A 21,231-nucleotide genomic window follows, 5' to 3' on the forward strand; every position below is an offset into this window, starting at 1 on the left:
TTAAGTATATGCAGAAATGTGGTACTGTGCTTCCCAATTCAGGATGAACAGAATGAATTGTACAGACTTTGCATTTAAGAGGAAAATGCCTGAGATCACCAGGGGTTATTTAACACCTAATAGTGCAGTCAGAACAAGCCTTCTAACCTCCCTTAACTACTCTCCTACATTTTAAAACAGGAGATTATTTCAAATTGTGTTTCTTGTTTGGCTATGGAAGAAATGCATTACCTTTGTTTACTCTTATTATACTGGGTGTGCTACTATGTATGGATAACATTTTAATACAACTTTAAGCTAGCAACTGCCAGTCACAATATAGCTTTGGTTCCATGTGCAGGAAAATGAAAGTATTTTTTACATGCATGATAAGAATCGACTTGGAATGCAGTTAACAGGACAATAAAGCTCTTAGCTCAGGCAGTAGGAGGATTTCCTGCACCACTAAAGATATGCAAGGCCCTTAAGGGTACCCGGCAAAGGATTATAAAACCTTCCGTTAAATTTTAAAGAATCCCTAGAAATTAAATGATCAGGAGTGTCTCTGGGCAAGGGATCTCCAATCTTCCCAAGATCCAACCTAACCTGAAGCGTTGCTGCCTTTCTCAGGTTGTCACCCTTGCTGACTACGACCACGTGGAAGAGGTTACCAAGGAAGGAGTCAAGAAGGCCCCCTCTCCGGGCTACCCTCTGGTCTGTGTCACACCCTGTGACCCTCACTTCCCCAGGTATGCCGTCATGAAGGAGCGCTGCAGCGAGGCAGGCATTAACCAGACATCCGTGCAGTTCAGCTGGGAAGTGGCTGCCCCCACTGATGGCAATGGGGCCCGGTCTCCCTTTGAGACCATCACTGACAACACCCCCTTCACCAGCGTCAACCACATGGTAAGTCTGGTGGCCGGGCCGGGTTGGGGAGGAAGAGAATTGCTGAATCCCTTTATTACTCTGATTCTGTCAAATTCCTTCAGATTCATGCATGGCATTTGGAATAACACAAATAAACAGATGCATACATAGTTTATTCATTCTTATATATAAGGAAAGGCATTATAGTATGATAGAAAGAAAACTAAGCTACTAGTCAGAAAACCTGTTCACAAGCCCTAATTCTGCCTATTTTAATATGTGATGTTAAGAAGTTACTTGCCCTCTTGGTCTTAATCTCCTGATCTGCAAAACAATATTTCTTCTACTTAACAAGGTCACTGGCCAGTGTTACTATAAATGATAAAATAAGTCCAAATTTCCAGGTCAGTACCATTAAGTGATTACTATTCTTTTCATATATTTTTAATCATTCAAAGTATTCAGATATAAACTCTTTCAGGACATGGATTAAGGTTTCTGTCATATTTGTATATCCCAAAGTAGCCAGCACTTTAGTAGCAATCAGTTTTACAAAAGAATAGACTGGCTGTGGAGTGATCGGCATTTTGCAAAGCCCTGTGGATGGACATGAAAAGAAGTTCCTAAGGCAGTTGCCGCCCTCAAAGACCTTTGAGTCCAGACCATCACAGAGCAGTGAATACTGCTATTTTCCACCCTTAGAAGCCAGTCCACTACAGGTTTCACACATTGCACCAGTGAAGCTGGTTCTCTTCCAAAAGAGACAAAAGCAGTGGAGGTTCAGGCTTAGCACAGAATCCAGCACACAGTCCTTGATTTTTTATTGGAAGGGTTACTCATATCCATTGTCTTCAGCACAGCTTACTCAGAAAGCCCAGGGTTCCATTCTTTTGCAGTATAACCCGGTTCAAATTTAAGTCATCTTCCTTATTATTAAAAAATTAAAATGGCAAGACTTAACTTATTGTTTTATAAATACCTAATTCTGTGTCCAACAAAACCATATTTGTATATTTGAGCCAACTATACATTTTTTACAAGTACAAAATTGATGACTCTTGAGTTTTTTGTCTTACAATGAATTGGTAAATAATACCCTTTACTCCAATTTCCTTTGCTTTATCTTTATTTCTTCATTTGATTTAAGACCATCATGCTGTATGCATTTTTGTTATATGCCTCAAATCCCTACTGGAATAAGTCCATATATAAATAAATAAAGAGTTGGCAGCTAATTAAAAAAAAAGTTTAATGGAAAAATCTTCTTTAATTTTTAATGGACTTCAGTAAAAATTGTTTTCATGGGAAGAATTTATACATTCGTATGATTGCTTTGTGGGAGTTCTGAGGCATACAGAACTACTAATTAATTTTTCTCATTATGTACTTCCTTTTGAGTGTGGACACATAGTCCTGGTGACCTACATTGCCTCTGCACAGATTGTTGAGCCCTCTTACTGTTCCTATATATCTGAAAATGTGAAGGGATCTATATGAAGACCCTCAAGGCTGGGAGGAGTCAGAGGTCAAGTTCTCAGCGACTAGCCTGCACGTTATTGTGATCCTTGTGGGTCTAAGAGTGGAGCAGTAGAAAAGAAAGAAAGAAATACTCCTGAGGAGGAAGCATCTCTCTTCAGTATCCAAATACCATTGTCATCAAGCAAGGGCTAGGGCCCAACATGTATAGGAGCCAATACCACAGCACTGGGTTCTTGCAGAAAGGAGCATTATTACAGGGACAACTGATAAGGGGATCAGAAGCTAAAAGCTCAGATCTGCCTCCCAACTTGTTGATAGTGGAAGAGGATGGGAGAGGGGAGAGCTGTTTGTTGATTGGATGTATTCCCCCCCGCCAGGGGAGTTAATGTTCTGTGTGAGGGCCTTTGAGCCTGTGATATCATTGACCAAGTATCCTAGAATAAATTGAGGAATTTATGTCTAGGTGTAAAGTCCTGCAAAGGCCTTAGCCAGTTTCTCTATGCTCCCAGCAACAGTGGCTTGGAGGCCAATCAGTCTTGCTGAAAGGTCTGAAATATAGTTGGGTAGTCCTTTTGCTAAACTAGTACACAAGGAGAATAATACTGTTTATTGGTAACCAGTCATGTTTGGACTCTTGCCCCCAAATCTGTCTTTTCCATCTTATCTCCTTAAACTGTAAGTACTCACTGCTCTGTCCCTAGTGCCTGGTCCATGGTGATAAGTCAGTGGTTATGTGACAAATGAATGAATGAATCAGAGAATGGACAGATTAGTGGGTGGGTGGATGGATGGCCTTCCCAAGTTACTTTGTGCCAATAGCTTATTGTGTCATCTAACCCAGAAGACACAGTGTAAGGACCTGCTCAGATTGTATGTACATGTCTGAGGTGCTTTATTCTTCTTCTAGGTCTTAGATAGCATTTACTTCAGCCGAAGGTTCCATGTGCGCTGTGTGGCAAAGGCTGTGGATAAGGTGGGCCACGTGGGGACCCCCTTAAGGAGCAACATTGTTACCATTGGAACAGACAGTGCTATCTGCCACACTCCAGTGGTGGCTGGGACAGCTAGAGGCTTCCAGGCACAGTCCTTCATTGCAACCTTGAAATACCTGGACGTCAAACACAAGGAGCATCCAAACAGGTCAGGCGGGTGGTCCCTTCCACCACAGACTTTTCCAGTGTCCTTTATATGCTTTCCAGGTGGCACAGATCAGTGAGTAATGCTTCTACAAAATAAATGTAGTGGTAATTTTTGCTTCAAAGTTTTTTTTTTTTTATTCAAAGATCCCTCGAGGTCTGTCTCTTGTCTATTTTCCTAGCCTCTTAGTCCTCACCTTAACATTTTTACTTGCCAGTCCACCCACAAAGAATCACAGGGGCTTCCACCTCTTTTAGATTACATGCCTTTACCATCAGCTCCAACTCTCTCCCACCCCCTTCTACTTGCTACAGTTAAATCCTGCTGTCCTGTGATACCTAGCTCATAGCTTCTCTTCTAGGAAAATCTTCATCATTTCCTCCAATTTAATTTAGAGGCTCCTCCGGCACCTGCCAATGCCTCTTTCAGAGCATTGTCATCATTCTTCCTCTCTATCCACCTGGTAGATGGTAAAACCTTAAGGGCAGAGACCATGATTATTAATTTTGCATCTCCTGTATACCTAGTTCAGTGCTATTTGGCCTATGAGGCATTTGCAGAATATCTGATGAACAAATGAGTGATAGCACTGTCTAACCTCCATGCCACTAGACTGTTTTTCCTGTGCCACCATGATTTTAGTGGGAGAGGGATAATTTCAATTTTTTATAGCAAAAGGGAATTCACATACACCATAGGTATTCATTAAACCTTGCATAGTTTAAGTGTGTACTTAATGAACAACTGAGTTCAGAGAAATGGGGTTTGACTGTGAACCCCCAAATACACAAATTTCTCTCTTTTTTCCCCCAAATAGAACAAAACTTGTTTTTATAAAAGATCAATAAGAGAAGTACTCAAAGTACAACTGGCCCCTTCTTAGGAAAAGGGTCATCTTCTTTACATCTGAGGCTCAAATTCCTCTTTAAAATGTGGTTCTTTGCTTGCAGAGGCAACCTATGTATACTCAAAACACACATTCAATAAACATGCTGAAAATGTAAACTCATACAATGAAAACAAATGCAGCCTATAAGTACAGTTCTGTTGTGTCTCGGTCTTAACCAATATTTATTAAGCTCATATTTTCTTTAGAATTGTATACTGCATGCAGTGAAAAAACAAAAGGAAAGAAGGAAATGGTTCTTATGCTCATAGTGGGGAGACAAGATAAGCAGAGCCTTCAAACACACAAGAAAAAAGCAGCCCATATGTATAAGTCATTGATTTCCTTGTCCAAAGGTCACCTAGAGTAGAGGAATGTAGGTGAAGGGAGAACATGCTGCGGTTTGAGGCTAGTAAGGGCCAGGTGTAAGGTGTTAGTGAAACTTACAGAGAAAGAAGGGAGGGGGCAGTGTTTATTTGAGGAGAGATCATGTGAGTAGTGAGACATTATATTTCTAAGATATTTGGCTGGGTGGGGAAACTGACCTTAGAATTTAAGAATTCAATGATTTGTTTGCTTTCATTGCTGGAGATGGAACGCAGCACCATCATACATGCTAGGTCTGTGCTCTACCCTATTTGCAGCCCCAATGATATTTTTTGACTCAAATTAAGTACTATAAAATACACGAGTGTGGTACCCTTCCAGCTTCCACAGATTTTCATTGAAACAGAACAGGGGCAGCTCCTGTATCAGTCATTCAGCTTTGGCTCCTGAGGATACAAACCTTCCATTTAATGCAAAAGAAATCTTTAAAGTAATTTGTGGTTGTGATGTTATTGTATATAGGAAAAAAAACATCTCTGATTCCTGATTGCTGTCAGTCTTGAGTCTGGAGGATCTCTTGGGGGAGAAAGCAACCCCACATGTATATCCACACCCTCATGTTCAGATAGAAATTGTACATGGCAAACTGCAGGGGAAGGAAGATTGCTAAATTCATTGGTGAAAACAGATTTGTGATGAAAAAGAAATGCATCCTACCGACTGTTCAGAGCATGCAGATAAACACTTGTTTCTGCCCTTTCTCTCCTAGAATCCACATTTCAGTGCAGATCCCACACCAGGATGGAATGCTGCCTCTTATCTCCACCATGCCATTGCACAACTTGCATTTTCTATTATCTGAGTCCATCTATAGACACCAGCATGTCTGCTCCAATTTAGTCACCACCCACGACCTGAAAGGCATCTCAGGTGAGGGATGAGCTGGGTACCGGTTTTCCCATACATCCTGTGCAGTGACTTTTGGGGGGTGTGGCTAAATGGGGAAAATCTCTGCTTTATATGCTTTCCTGACCTCAAAATATGCAGATAATTTTTCCTTCTTAGCAAGCATCCAACATAGGAACAATAAAGTGAATATGAAAGAATAAGGACTTTGAAGTCAGATTGATTTAGATTCCAATACTTATCCCACTACCTATGCAACTGAACATCGATAGCTTGACCTCTCTGAGCTGCTGTTTTCTTGTTTATAGCATGAGGGTAAATATTGCTACTAATCTAGGTGAGGATTAAATGTGTTGACATGTTTAAAGTGCCTACTGTGGAAAATTTTAGTCCCTTCCCTCCCCTCTAGAGAGCATTTTTGGGTCTCTGCTCTAAAATTCCAGGATAGCAGCCTCTTTGGAAAGCTGAAGTGCAGGTGTTAGATGTTTAAGGATGAATTCTCGAGAAGCAGGAGCTGAGAAGTTTGGGGTGTGAGGCGTTTTTTTTAGGGCTCAGCACCTATCTAAAGGAAGGAGAGGAAATAGGACTGGGTAGAGGGAGAAGTCAAACTCCCCTGCAGGCCCACAGAGCAAGAAACTCTGGAGAGATTTGTCCTACTTCCAGCCCGAAAGGCCAGACCTTCATAGCCCACCTCATTTGGTCACTGGATGTGGGCTTCCCAGAAAGTCATGACCTTGGACTGAGCTATTCTGCAGCTGTCACCATCCTGAAGGAGCTGAGAGTAAGGCAGTGGGCACATCTCTGTGTTCACCACAGCAGACATTTGACTTTACAAAGAGTCCCGTCTGTTTCCATTTACCTTAGCAAGTGCACGTTAAAAGCACATTTCCTCCCTCACAACTAGTGAATCATTTAACAGTGTTTTTGAAGACAGAAATGCATTCATATGCTCTTTCATATTCATTAAACATCATTCTGGGTAGTGATGGTCTTTATTCAGTAGAATTAGTTGAGGGCAGAATATTCTTAAATCATTGAGCTACACATCAAAGTTAAATTGGTTCCCATAAGCTGCTAGTGGGGGAAACATAACCGTGTTTAAACACTGAAACTTTGCACCTCTTCCTGTCTGAAAACCATTGGATTCAACACAGGCCAATTGAGTCCCTTTTCTTTGTGGGACAAAGGCTGATTGCTGGTGTCAGGCATTCTAAGAGATACATTAACTCTTTTAAAATTCTATCATCACTTTTAGTACTATAAAAATTTTAAATTTAATGTGCTAAAAATTGTATCTGTATTCAGCTCTGTGCTGCATAAAGGTCTGTTTTAATTCAGAATAGTTCGCTTGCTTGGCAGCTTTTGATCCAATAATTTTTGCCTGTAGCAGGTGAGGTTTAGTCAAGCATCATTAGCCAGCTATTTACTCATTAAGACATTTTTCCCCAAAGTTCAGAAACCATAGAGGGAGCGAGAAGAGAGAGTCTGATGTTGGTTTGCTGGCTTTCCAAAAAAGCTGTTCTTTAAATTGGTCTTCAGAAATAGTAATTGGTCAGTGAATGATCCATGAAGTAAATCCATTTCTTTTTTTCTTTTTTGGTACTGGGAATTGAACCCAGGGGTGCTTAACCACTGAGCCACATCCCTAGCCCTTTTTTGTATTTTATTTTGAGACAAGATCTCACTGAGTTGCTTAGGGCCTCACTAAGTTACTGAGGCTGGCTTTGAACTCACAATCCTCCTGGCTCAGCCTCCCAAGCCACTGGGATTAGGTGTGTACCACCGCACCCAGCTAATAAATGCAATTCTTCAAGACTGATTGTGAAGTAGGTAAAACAGAACCACACTGGCCAGGTGTACAGGTGAAGCTACAGTGTGTTTCTTTTCTGAGATCTATCTTCTTCATTTATGGTATCATTTGTCCACCTTTTCCTCCCTGGTACCTGGACTCTGTGTAACACCTGGCAAAGGGCAGTGATGCTCTTTACAAGCTCTTCTCACATACTCTGAATTGGGAGCTCTGGGTTGCTCTATTGATAGTCAAATGAGAAAAAAGCTCTCTCCGTGTCAAAAATGAGTCTCTTCTCCCTATCCAGCTTCTAGGCATCCTCAAGCTGAGTTACCATTCCTTGTCCCTTCCCTCTCTGGCAGAGGCAGGCTTCCTGGATGATGTGGTCTATGACAGCACTGCCCTGGGTCCTGGATATGACCGCCCCTTCCAGTTTGACCCCAGTGTGCGGGAGCCAAAGACCATCCAGCTATACAAACACCTGAATCTGAAGAGCTGTGTGTGGACCTTTGATGCATATTATGACATGACGGAGCTCATTGACGTCTGCGGGGGCTCTGTAACTGCTGACTTCCAGGTGGGTGTTCTGGGAGCTCCCTTTCAAGGGCTACATGCGCATAGGTGCCGGTACCAACCCTGTTCATTCCTGGAGGACTTCAAGTGGCACTTTGCTTCCAGAACTGGGCCAACCCACTGAGGGTGCTTCTTTATAAGTCTCTCAAGCAAGATCTTGGCAACATTGTGGCTAAACCCCAATGTCCTGTAAATTAAGTTAATGGGCAGGTGGGTTATTGTTTGGCATAGTTATTTACATAAAAATTTAATATTTACTTCTCTGGGTATTTTTGTTTTTCCCTCTGTATATTTTGTAAAGTTGAAAAGATCTACATTTGATAGCAAGGTTATCACCACATAGATGTATTCTCCTCCCCACTTGGGGTAGTGAGTCAGAAAGGCAGGTATACCTACCCCGACTTTCAGAAGACAAGAACAACACTGTTGGCCCAAGCACTGAGGAGAGAGAACGGTTGGAAACACCCATTCCATACCTATTTCAAACTAACAACCCCTGTGGGATGAAGAGGGAGAGAGAACACAAATAAACATTAGTGACAACTGGAGATTTTATAGCAAGAAGCCAGGGTCATAGAAGAGCAGGGCAGTTGTATCAAAGGGCAGAGAAACTAGGCTCATCCATCCTCATGGGAAAATAAATTCTAAAACAGTTTTCATCCCATTTTGAGCACTTATCTCAAAGAGACAAAAATTAGCTAGGTGTTTGTTCTTTATTTCAAATCAGGTTTAACCTCACTGAAGGAAGGAACCTGGGGAGGACGTAATCATTTGGGGAAAGTATCTTTGATTAAATTTTGTTGTGTTCTTTGCAGTATCTCTGTCCCCATTCCTCTTGTTTTGTATACACTACTGCCCTCTACTGAATACAATTTTAAGACTGTCTTGGGTTTTTGTTTCTATTTCTGCAGTTGCATAACCTACGGTTGCTGGAAATTGCAGAAATGATTGTTCCTCTCCTGGAACAATCAAAAAATAGTACTCTCTGTTCTCCGTTATTTTGCTTTGATTATTCATTTAGATTTTTTCAGAATATGCTTCAAAACTCCAAAGACAAGGATTTTGTATTAATTTTGCCCCACTTTTTAAATTGACACAGAAAAAATATGTACACAGAAGTATTTCGTTGTTGTTGGTTTCTTTAAAAATTATTGGAATTGCTGAAATGTCATAGAAAAATATAGAATCCAGAACCATTCCTAGTTTATATCTTTCTCTATCAAATATTAGCAGAATTGGATGAAATAAAACTTCTTGGAGCCCCCTCTGAAATTCTGACTCTAACTCAACATGCGAAAGTACCTAGCACAGTATCTAGAATAAAATCCGTCTGTAGCAAACAGTTGTCAGGGGATTTTTACTTTTTAAATTTGAAGTCTAAAAGAGAATGAGAGAGAAACAAAGAGGGGAAAATAAATTTTTCCAACCACCTAAAGGATTGGTAAGGTTCTAATATGAACAATTATGGGGTTGGGGCAGGTGTATTTAGCAAAAGCTGTGTTTTAATGGATAGATGTGGCATAAAATCCAGATAAAATCTGGAAATTTTCTAAAGAAAACAGAATATGTCATGTCCAAAAGGGACATTAATTTGAATATGAAATTATAAAGTCTTTTGAAAAAGCTGACATCAAATTTTCAATCCCTGGCAACTTTGAATATGAAAAACACTTTTTAGAAAAATTAAGTTTTTAATGTCTTAAATATTGATAAAGCATTTGGTTCTTTTCCTTAATTATCCATAAAAATCCCTTTACATTGTATTTTTAAAGCTATCAGAGTCTATTTTTTTATGCATTTTGATTCATTGTACACAATTGCAGCACAACTTTTCATTTCTCTGGTTGTACATGATGTAGCATCCCACCATATGTGCAGTCATACATGTACCTAGGGTAATGATGTCCATCTTTCCTGCCTCAACCAAAGGAAATATAAGTCCCTTAATATGTTATAGTATTTGTCCAATGACAAAATAAAATTATTTTGCACCAACTAACTTAACTTTTTGTTAAAAAAATAAATTCATATTTTGGGGGAGAAATATATAAAACATTTTTTAAAATGAATAAAACAACTCCAGCACTTACACACATAAACCCACTTAGCTTTACCACGAAAGCTTTTACTATTTTTTTTTTTTGTGATCTTTCCATCCAGTTTTGTTCATTTCATAGTAAAATAAATATCATTGGGCCAAATTAATAGCAGTAACAGGAACCCTTTTAGAAAGAAGTGTTCCCGCTGCCTTTTCAAAATTCTTTCCAACACAATTTACAGGATAGGAAATTATCAAAGCCATATACAGCTCCAAGCTGTGTGTTGTTAGCTTCTCAGATATGATCTCCAGGTCTTTGTTTCTGGAGCAGGAGGCAGGAATCCTCACTAAAACTTCCTGAGCCTGGCACTGTTCCTCCCAGGGGACGGACTTGGACCTCTTCCCGGTCATGGTTGATTCCGGCTGTCCTGCAGGTCACCTGCGAGCCATCAGCAGAGAGAGAATGCAGTGAATGGTAGAGCCAGCAGGTCCATCTCTCGGGAATAACTGTGATACTTTAAATTTTCAGCTAAGACTTCTAGCAACTAGAGAGTAGAAGTAAAGCTAATTCTCACTCTTCAGAGGTGTTTTGTTAAAAAAAAAAAAAAAAAAAACTTTTGTTCAAAAAAGCATTGCAGATCATTCAATCTAAAGAAGCATCCTGACCATTTTCTACCCTCTTTATTTCTTTTTTGTAGTGCTGGGGATTGAACCAGGGCCTTAGTGCATGCAAGGCAAGCACTCTACCAGTTGAGCTATATCCCCAGCCCTTACTTAATTTTTTTAAAAATTAAGTTCAGCTGTGGGCTCTTGATTATTATTGGATGAGTGCATGACTGAGTGAGTGGAAATTGAACTGAGGTGATGACCACATGCCCTTTCACCTGGAGAAGCAATAAGCCTCTATGCATGCATACTGTTTCCTTGCCAGGTGAGGGACTCCGCTCAGTCCTTCCTGACGGTGCACGTGCCTCTCTACGTGTCTTACATCTATGTGACCGCCCCCAGGGGCTGGGCCTCTTTGGAGCACCACACAGAGATGGAGTTCTCCTTCTTCTATGACACAGTCCTCTGGAGAACAGGTATGCCTATGGACAGCTTCACTGTTCCTACCTCACACTCAGTAATCAAGATTAAATATGCAGTGACTGTTGATAGCAGCTCTATTCCTTACTTCCTATAGAAAGTCACAGGACTGCTGCCTGAAGTCTGGAAAGTGCATATCTATGGTTCCTTAGAAAAAGCCATGTCCATATCTACTGACCCCGGAAGGGGCCCAGAATAGAGGATGGCAAGTGACAGTGGGTCCTAGACTTCCCATCAGGGATTCAGGGAGTACCTGTTCTAATAGAGTGTGATCATGCTTGGCTTCACCTGGTTAAAAACAGTGTAGTTCATCTTAAGAAGCAAAGGATCTTCAAAGTAGATGCAAGGAAATGGGAATATGTCAGAACCACTTGATGTGATAGGTTAAACAACTTACTTGATTCATTTGACATCATTGGCTCCTTTGTTGATTCTCAAAAACAAAGATTTTAACAATGCTGAATTTTTAAAATGATATTCCCCTCAGGTTTGTCCCTATTTTTGCCCCTTTCCAAGGAGCCCCCCTGGGCTGGATCTGAGATGGCCCCTCTGCCAGCAGCACGCACCTCAGTCCCACTGAGTGTCCCCACTGAGTATCCCTGCTGGGGACACATACCCCTTCTCCCACCGCTATTAAAAAATGTCTCCTAAGACTGCCAGGTTCTCTCCTCCACTCATTCCAATGGGGCGTCCTTGGTTTTGTTGTTCTATTCTTTTTCTCATTTCCAGTGTCCTATACTTCAACAGGACCCCAAACCCATTTCCCCTTACTTCTACTTCTCCCATTACTCCCTCCCCCACCCCAGACAAAGCTGATGCACTTTATCTGCACACATGGGGCTTCAAGAATTTTCTTTAGGGATGGCTTTGCCTCTAGTAATTCGCTTAAGTGGCTTAAGCTCAGATCATTTGTTGACTTTATATTCTTTATGGGAAGATAATTTGGTTTTCCCAATAACTTGGTCCAGATTATCCCTTGAATTTTGGCTTTAGTTTTATTGAACTTTATTTTTCTCCTTCAGTTATTCTTTTGGGGGGTCCTTATGAACCTGCTGGGCATCATGACTGCAGTTATCTTCTGAAGCCACAGCTTGCTCATGCCGTGTCTTATACAGCTGGCCTTCTGCAAGCTTCCCTCTACTTCTCCAATGGTTTGAGTCCTAACTGTAGCCATCAGGACTAATGACTTTATTAATACTGAAAGGAAAATACAATATGAAGCAGATACACTGTAATCACTTCTTGGTTTATAAAGTTTGATGCTAAGAAATTTCAGATTTGTTATTTTCAGAGCTATGGGATGAACTCTATATGTATGAAGAGTCTATGTCAAAGACAGAGGAACTGTTAAAAAAAAAAAAGTCAAGTGGAATGAGCTGTCATACTATTTAATGGCAAATATTTCTCTAGAATCTATTAATTTTCTCTTGTGTCACAGTCAAATAAATACACAGCTTTACTTAAAGATGACCATGAGATAACTTCAAAGTAGGCTGTCATTCTGAAGGTCTTCTCCAGACCATAATTTGGACATTTTATGTATGCCTGCCTAGGAATCCAGACAGACAGTGTGCTCTCTGCAAGGCTTCAGATAATAAGAATCTATATTCGAGAGGATGGCCGCCTCGTCATTGAATTCAAGACCCATGCCAAATTCAGAGGTAATATCAGTGTGGGTTTTTTAACCAGCATTTTGTTAAGGAGCAATTTGAACCTGCAGAAAGGTTGAAAAAAATAGAACAACAAAAAACAAAAGTCAACAGTTGTGATCATTTTACTCTACATGTATGAACATACATAAGCATACCTTATTTTGTTACTTCATTTGAAAACAAGCTGCTGTCTTCATGTCAAGTTACTGTAAATACTTTCATAGCTATCTCCAAAGAACAAGGATGTTTTTCTTATGCAAAAGCCATTTTCACCTCCAACATATTTAATATTGATTCAATAATATTCAGTTCCTATATGTATTTCCTCTATTATCCCTCAAAAGTCTTTTCTAATTGTTTATATGTTTCTTTACATTTATTTTAAACCTGTTTGTATAAAAGGTAGGTGAATTCCATCATGCTTCACTTGTTACATTTTGGTTGTTTTCTCTCCTTAGTTTTTTTCTCTTTAATCTAGAATAATCCACCTACTTTCTGTTCGTTCACAACAGTTACTGGTGTTTTAGAGAACAGAGGTGTCTTGCTAAGTAACCTTCACCTAATAGCATTTACAATTTTACAGCTGATGGAAGTCCCCTTCCATCAAGGACTTTAGTGACCCTAAATGTGATTTTTATCCAATATTGATATTTCTGTTTATAAACTTCTAACCCTTTTTATGTCCAATCAACGTGTTGGCTTGAATTCAAAGCTAGGTATATTCAACATCCATAGTCACATAATGACCACCTTGTTGTATGTAAACTCCACCTCATTTTCACAAGACATATTAATATTGTTTACACCTGTACCGTATTCCATGACAGCCACCATGAGTGGGGTGATCAGCTGGGGTTAGATGCTGTGCTGTCTCAACCAATGTGGGATATACTTGAAGGGGCAAAAGGATAAAACCTCAGTTGTTTGATAGAACAGCATGAATTCAGTTCTTAGGCTTTTAGAAGGGTTTTACCTTGAGTACAATAAAACTCACAAATCGTAAGTATGTGTGTTTTTCCCCTTGAAATAGGACAGTTTGTGATGGAGCACCACACTCTCCCAGATGTGAAATCCTTTATATTAACTCCAGACCACCTAGGAGGAATTGAATTTGACCTGCAGCTCTTGTGGAGTGCTCAGACTTTTGATTCTCCTTATCAACTCTGGAGAGCCACAAGCTCCTATAACAGGTAAGTCGATGACAGACGCTTACAGAATTGATCTGAAAAGTTTTCAGTTGCTTTCAGAAGCTTGGGACATAAGGTTTTCCTTTGATGGTTGAATTTCTATTTTAAAAGGAGCATAGAAACAACCCCCTATCAAATAAAGAAAGAAAGAAAGAAAATCAACTTCTGATGCTTAAGACAGGAAGTAATCAGTCTTATTCCAAGGGAAAGACCAGAAGAGGCCCAGGTCACTTCTACTCACATCCCACTGCCTGGAACTTAGTCTCTTGGCACTTCAAAGAGAAGCCAGAAAATGTATCCAACTAAAACATTATATCCTAAAGAAACTTTGTTTCAATTACCAGAACTAGTGCAAAATCTAGGATTTCTGGTTTTTAGGTCCAGATCCACCTTTATGGCCCAATGACTAGAAAATAAATAACAAGAGTTACACATGACTCCACACAACATACAGAAGAATAGGAAGTAGTGGAATATCTCATTTTTAAAAGAAGAATGGGAATAGCAAAATTAAAACTACTGTGGAAAGGAAAAGGGGACAAACAAGAGTCTGTCATAAATATTATCATTGTTCTTTTATAGACCATGAAATTAAGAGGTATATCTAACATGAAAATCTTGTCCCAGTTTTATAGTTAAGAAATGGTAGATTGTCTTAATCATTTTCCTAAGGATTTCCTGAAATGGTAGATTGTCTTAATCATTTTCCTAAGGATTTCCTTAATTGTGATTTTTTATTTTATATCAGGTATTTTTATTACATCATGATTCCTTTGGAATCAACACATAGTAATCTTCAGAGATGGTGCTCCCTGGGACCTCATGAGATTATCCATGTACATTGTCCCAATTTAGAGGCAGAAAACTGTCCTGCTTTAAGTTCTCAGCAGACTCCTGATTGTCCTCTGGATGGAGTCCACACCCCTGAAGCACATAAGGCCCAGCCCTCCCTGAGCCTAGTCTCAAACTCAGTCTTCGAACCACATTCAGTATCTCACCAGCCCCTGAACTCACCAGAGCATCCATACCCCCGTGCCTTGGCAATCTCCTCTACCCTCCCTACTCTTTTACTCCTGCAAAAGTCCAACTCCTCTGAGATCCAACTCAAACATTAATCGCTCTGGGACAGTTCCCTGACTGTTCAGTGCTAATAGCTTCATCCTCCTGGCCCCAGTTTATTCCAGTTTCCACTGTATCACAGCTGATTATCATATGATGGTCCCATTGGCTGGTTCCATTTGTTCACCTGATTGCAAGCTTCCCCAGGTGAAAGGCTTGTCTCATTCACCTTAAATCCCACTGCAGGTTTTAGACATAGTGGTTCCCTACATAAGCAGCCATTAGGAACTTACCTTTGAGGTAAGGAGATAAAATACATAGATAAATAAATGGCAAAATGAAGAGTACACCAAGCATTCTGTACTGAATGCACTGAGAGGTACAGAATATCACAACCCTTGTTGTTCAGAGAGCAGAGGGCCCAGTGGGGGCTGGGAATTGTACAAGCCTTCCTGGGGGAGGTGGGGCAAATTTGTGGTATGGGAAATGTTTCCATTTTAGAAAGGAGGTGGGAACAACAGGATTGAAGACCTGCCTCTAGGCTGTGTTTGACATATTTGCAGGGTTAATGAAGAAATTGACCTAGATTCAACATCATGTACAACTACAGAATGGGAAGTTATACTTCATGTATGTCTGATATGTCAAAATACATTCTACTGTCATGTATAACTAGAAAAAAAAATTTTAATTAAAAATTTTTAAAAAAAGAAATTGTCCTAAATAGTATAGGGAAAAAGAAGACTGAGGGCTTGGGAAACTATGCAATTTGTTTTGCATTCATTTGTTTGACCAAACATTTATCGAACTTTTACTATGTGACAGAAAGTGTTTTGGGAACTTTGAATATAACAGTAAACAAAATAAAGATCCCTAAAACAGGATTTACAGAAAAGTAAGAAGACACAAAAACCATAGACATAGTCTATAATCAAAGTATGGTCACTTGTCACATAACAACATAGGGACAACAGTAGTCCCATAAGATGATGCCCACTGGTGACGTCATAGCCATTTGGTTTGTGTAAGTGCACTCTATGATGCTCATGCAATGCTGAATAGCCTAACGACACGTTTTTCAGAACATGTGCCTATCACTAAGTGACCTTGGACTGTATAATGTATGTCAGAAGCTGATAAGTATTATGGAAAAATAAAGCACAGAGCCAGGTAAGGGGAACCTGGAATGGGAAAAATTATAATTTTAATTAGGACATTCCCAATGGATCTCACAAAGAAGATAAGTTTGAACAGAGACTTGAAGAAGGTGAGAGAGTTGGGTAGGCAGATATCTGGAAACAGGGTTGCTCTCATAGGTCCTGAGATGACAGCATTTACAGGAAGCCCAGGGAATAGTAGGGAGACCAGTGAGGCTGCAGGGAAGAGGTCAAGGAAAGGCTAAGAATCTATAAGGTCGAAGAGTGAGAATTAGCCCCATAAGCCAGTGTGTTGATTGAGCTATAATGAAAGCCCCCCCGGCCATAGGGTTTGAGCAGAGGATCAGCATGACCTGGCCTGACTTTTTTTTTTTTTTTTTGTAGTTGCTTTGAATTTGTATATTTATTAATTTTCTAACACAAAAGCAGTAAAATATTTTCAGGGAGGAACTTATATGTCATCTATCTATCTATCTATCTATTCAGACATATGTACATATGCATCCACTACTACACACATTTCCTCCCCCTTCACATAGATACTTATATTTTCTTTTCTTTTTTAAAATTAATTTATTGCATTTTGATTCACTGTACACATTGCATGTGATAGTAACCTATAATCAACAGAAACATTCAATTAGGAAGAAAAATCCATGCCTGGACCTTGCTTTTTTAAAAGTCAGGCCAGCACCACCAGCAGCAGGAAAGTTGTATTTGACATCTATCACATTATAGGTGCCAATTTTCATGTAATTCGAATACAGTATATTAGGTCTCATTTTCTGCTAGTCTAAGCTTTGGAGGAAGGTAGGCACCCTATAGGGAAACTGCAGGTACACAGACATTAGAGTGGGAAGAAGCTTAGAAATGAAGGCTGCAAACGTTCATATGGCTTCTCAAAGTCACTTAAGCATAGCAGTAGCAAAGCCAAGCCAGGCTTAGGCTCTGTCCCAGTGCCCAGCCTGTGCCACTCCACTAAAATCATCTCAAGCTGTGTCACAAAACTTTTACTATTTTTAAATACCACATCTTTACTATCACTTTACTAATAAACAGATAATAACAGAATGTAGCTCAGTGATAGAGTACTTGCCTTGTGTTCATGAGGCACTGGGTTCAATCACTAGCACCAGAGAAAAGAGAACTAATAAATAGATAAATATTAAAATGTCATCAAAATGAACACAGCAAATGTTAGAACTATTCAAAGATCACTCATTACAATTAAAATCAGAATTTGCAGCAGCTCTTCATTCAATGGATGACAGCCTCCCAAGCCCCTTGAAGAATCTTCCGGAAGTTTCTGGATGTGTGACTGCTTTCTAGATGACCCGCCAGGGATAAGGCTGCTACCCAGGGAGGATTGTGGGAAATTAAATAAGTGAAGGTACAAAGGCCCCATGCCTTCGAGGTCGTGGACCTAGAGAATTCCTGTATTTTCTATAAACGAGGAGATTCCCAATGAGTATCTCCAGTGAGGAGGGATCATGCTCCTCAGTTTCACAAAGGGATGAGGCTGTAGAGTCTGGGATGGGAATCTAATGAAATGGAGTGGGGGTGTTCCACAGGACACTGCTTCTGTTAGGCCCTGGAGTGGTGTCCTGTAATCCTGAGGCATTTGCCACCTCTTCTGTAAGAGCAGCACTTGACACAGTCACATCTTAAGAGCTTTTGCATTTGAGAATGTATTGAACAGGCATCTGTGGACAGGAAACACTGAACACTTTGTCTAACAAGTTTAGTGAAATCCAAAGGCCAATTCTTTTTTGTCATCACCTGAATCTGTTAGGTTTTTATAAGCATTGTGACTTCTCATCTTTCCTCACAAAAAGAACTTGAATAAGTGAAAGTAGCTCTATTTAACACCTCTGGATAATACTTGAAAGGTTAGAATAATCCGAGTTGAGTTCCTGAAAATGGTGTTTGTAGACTTGTAAAGTTCTTAGATACTACACACAAACACCTTCTGAACATCGGTGGATATAGTCTGGGTCTTTCTTTCTGGAACAATTAATAGTCTCTAGGTTGTTTCCCATGACCACAGTCTGCTCTGTCTGTTTCCAGGAAGGACTACTCTGGGGAGTACACCATCTACTTGATCCCTTGCACCGTGCAGCCCACCCAGCCATGGACCGACCCAGGAGAGAAGCCCTTGGCCTGCACTGCACATGCCCCGGAAAGGTAGGAAAACATGGATGTGGTCAGTCCTCAAAAGTGGTTTCCTTATTTGCAAATTCTCCTACCATTCATGTTTATATGTACCCCAAATCCATACCCACCTGGCTTTTATAATCATTCGCTGACATGCAAAGATTGGAAAGAGTCCAAGTCACCTAGCACACACATCCCCAGCTGAGGCTGGGCGAGACCTCACTCTGCCTTCTGCTTTTAGCTGTCCTGTGACAAGCAAGTATCCTTTCACAGTCTAGTTAGTGCCATGTTTTTCACATTTATGTGCTTTTTGTTATGATTTCCATATTAATGGCTCCCAAGCATGGTGCTGAAGGCCATGCTGTACCCTATGGAGTGCTAGATAAGTTTTGTTCAGGTGTGAGTTACAATGCCATTGACTGTGAGTTCAATGTTAATGAATCAACAGTATGTATTGAGTAAGGGGTCTATAAACAGGAACACACATAAAACAAGCTTAAGTATTGATCAGGTGATGAAGTTTTATGACCAGAAAGCTTATAGGGAAACCTCACCTTTCAGTTCTCCTACAAGCACTGTTTCAATGTCCACAAATTCAGTGTTTGTGGGAGACTTTCTAGAGCCTAACTACAAAAATCAACTGTCCATCCTCTCATGCCCTCCTCAGCCCAGGAACTGTCTGCGTTGCACATATATTCATTCATTCCACCAGTGTCCATTCAGCCTTTCTCCTGTGCTTTGCTCCAGCCTAGGCATTGAGATTATAGCAGTACATTCTAACAGTTGATTGAAAGCAACCCAAGCTCTCAGACTGTTTACAGTTCAGTACCTCCTTTCTCAGAGCAAGGGATAGAAAACATTTCTCCCACCCAATACTAACCAGGTCTGACCCTGCTTAGCTTCCAAGGATGGGTGAGATCAGGCATGCTCAGGGTGTTATGGCTATAGACTAAGAACCATTTTGGAGAGAAGATGTGCAAACAGACATTAACATGAAGAGAAGACCATTTGGATTGTGGCTTTAAGTTAAGACTGACAATTAGCCAGTGGATTTGGAAATACTGAGTTCATTGATGAGCTGAGCCAAGAACAGTTTGGTGGACTGAGGGAGACACTGGCCTGGTTGTAGTAAATTTAAGAGAGAGAACTAAGGAAGCAGAAACAAGCAGAAATTCTGCTAAAACGACATTAGAAAAAATGGAGCAGTAACTGTTGAGATGAGAAGTCAAATAAGAAGGAGGTTTTATTCGGTTGCATTTTATGGGGGAAAGTATTTCAGGATGTTCGTTTGCTGGTAGGAGTAATCCAGTAGAAAGGAATGTTGGATGGTGCAGGGGGAGATAGCACATTGCTGAGCAAAGTCCCTGAGCAAGGGGAAGAGAGAGCCAAGACTAGAAAGACCTCTTTAGCTAGGAGCCCCGAGGATTTCTCCACAGAAGGAAGAAGACAGAGCCTGTGGATTCAGGCCAAGGGGATTAGTGATGGAGGAATGAGGATGACGAAATAGACATCTGGCATCAGTTTTGGTGAAATGAAAAGCCAGGTAGTAGCTGGAAGAGAAGAACCCTAAGGTTCCAAAAAAGAAAAAGAAGTGAACCATCCCCGAGAAGGGAGAGAAGTGAGTATTGCAAATGGCAATGGTGGAGGCAGCAGGCAGGTAGGCCGAGGCCAACAGAACTGATCTTAACTTGCCTGCTGTTAACACTGAGTAGACTGCACACCTTCATTTGAAAAAATAGTAAACACAGCCATTTCCTCCAAAAGTGTTCTTTACACTGCTTTGTGTGCCTTCCCACCCCACCCCCTTTCCTGGGTAACTTTTCTGGTCTGCTTTCTGTCACTATGGGTGAGTCTCCATTTTCTAGAACGTTATATAAGTGATGTCATACAATATGAATTTTTTCTCTGGCTTATTTCACTCAGCCTGATTATTTTGATTGATCCATGTTACTCTATATATCAGTAGTTTTTAAAAAATTATTGTTGTGTTGTATTCCATGGTGTGGATTTAGCACAATTTATCAGTTCATCAGTGGATGGATATGTGGGTTGTTTCCAGTTTGCGACTATGATAAATAAAGCTGCTATGAACATTCAGTGCAAGCCTTATATGGACATGAGTTTTCTGTTTTCTTGTGTAAGTACCTCCACACACAATGGTTGGAATGAATGGTAGGTTGTTTTTAACTTTTCAAGAAGCTGTCAGACTGTTTCCCCAAGCATTTGTCAATAGTGAATTATGTTTGTACCTTCCCACGGTGAATGTGTGAGTGTTCCAGTTCCTTTGCATCTTGGTAAAGTGGGTCAGGGAGGTCCTGCTGTGGGTGAAGAATTAATGAGTGGGAGTAAAGGAAGACAGGAACGGGGCATATACAGGTGGTGGAGAGTGAGGTATCTGAAAATGAGATTGGGGTGCTGGTGCACAGGAGGACTATGAAGAGTGGGTGGTGCAGTCAGAACAAGCTCTGTGGAGGTGAGGAAGTCAGGAACCTGAGAGGTGAGGTTTGGATGAGGTTTGGAGGAATGAGGATGACAAAATAGACATCTGGCATCAGTTTTGGTGAAATGAAAAGCTAGGTATTAGCTGGAAACTGAGAGGTGAGGTTTCTCCATGGATCTTTTTTTTCCATAATGATATCAAAATGAGCATGATGGGTGGATGGCAGGAACAAGGCTAGAGAACATCATAGTCATCTACATTAAGGGAGGCAAGGTGACCAGAAATTGGTAATTGGCTGCAATAAGGAAGAACAGAGGCAAATAACTCAACAGGATATGCTAAGGAATTTTTAACCATATGTTGCATTTTTAAATTATAAAATGTTTCAGATATTCAGAGGACCATAAATTATGGATATGTAAAATAAACATGTGTTTACTACCCACCTCAAGAAACACAGCATTACCAGTCCTATTTAATTAATTATTTATGTATACTGGGGATTGGACCCAGGA

At 40.4% G+C, this 21,231-nt stretch overlaps 1 protein-coding gene across 3 annotated transcripts in view; it reads left to right on the plus strand.

Moving 5' to 3' along the window:
* Fras1 (Fraser extracellular matrix complex subunit 1) overlaps nucleotides 1-21,231 on the plus strand; it is a 425,584-nt gene that overhangs the window by 390,222 nt on the left and 14,131 nt on the right. For all 3 annotated transcript variants that reach the window (XM_078021445.1, XM_078021446.1, XM_078021447.1), the window contains 8 exons: nucleotides 610-885; nucleotides 3,233-3,465; nucleotides 5,445-5,605; nucleotides 7,733-7,947; nucleotides 10,913-11,063; nucleotides 12,621-12,728; nucleotides 13,750-13,909; nucleotides 18,190-18,306. In XM_078021445.1, the coding sequence (XP_077877571.1) occupies nucleotides 610-885; nucleotides 3,233-3,465; nucleotides 5,445-5,605; nucleotides 7,733-7,947; nucleotides 10,913-11,063; nucleotides 12,621-12,728; nucleotides 13,750-13,909; nucleotides 18,190-18,306 (1,421 nt within the window). The remainder of the gene's footprint in view (nucleotides 1-609; nucleotides 886-3,232; nucleotides 3,466-5,444; nucleotides 5,606-7,732; nucleotides 7,948-10,912; nucleotides 11,064-12,620; nucleotides 12,729-13,749; nucleotides 13,910-18,189; nucleotides 18,307-21,231) is intronic.

This window comes from Ictidomys tridecemlineatus, chromosome 9, assembly GCF_052094955.1.
Source record: "Ictidomys tridecemlineatus isolate mIctTri1 chromosome 9, mIctTri1.hap1, whole genome shotgun sequence".
NCBI lineage: Eukaryota > Metazoa > Chordata > Mammalia > Rodentia > Sciuridae > Ictidomys > Ictidomys tridecemlineatus.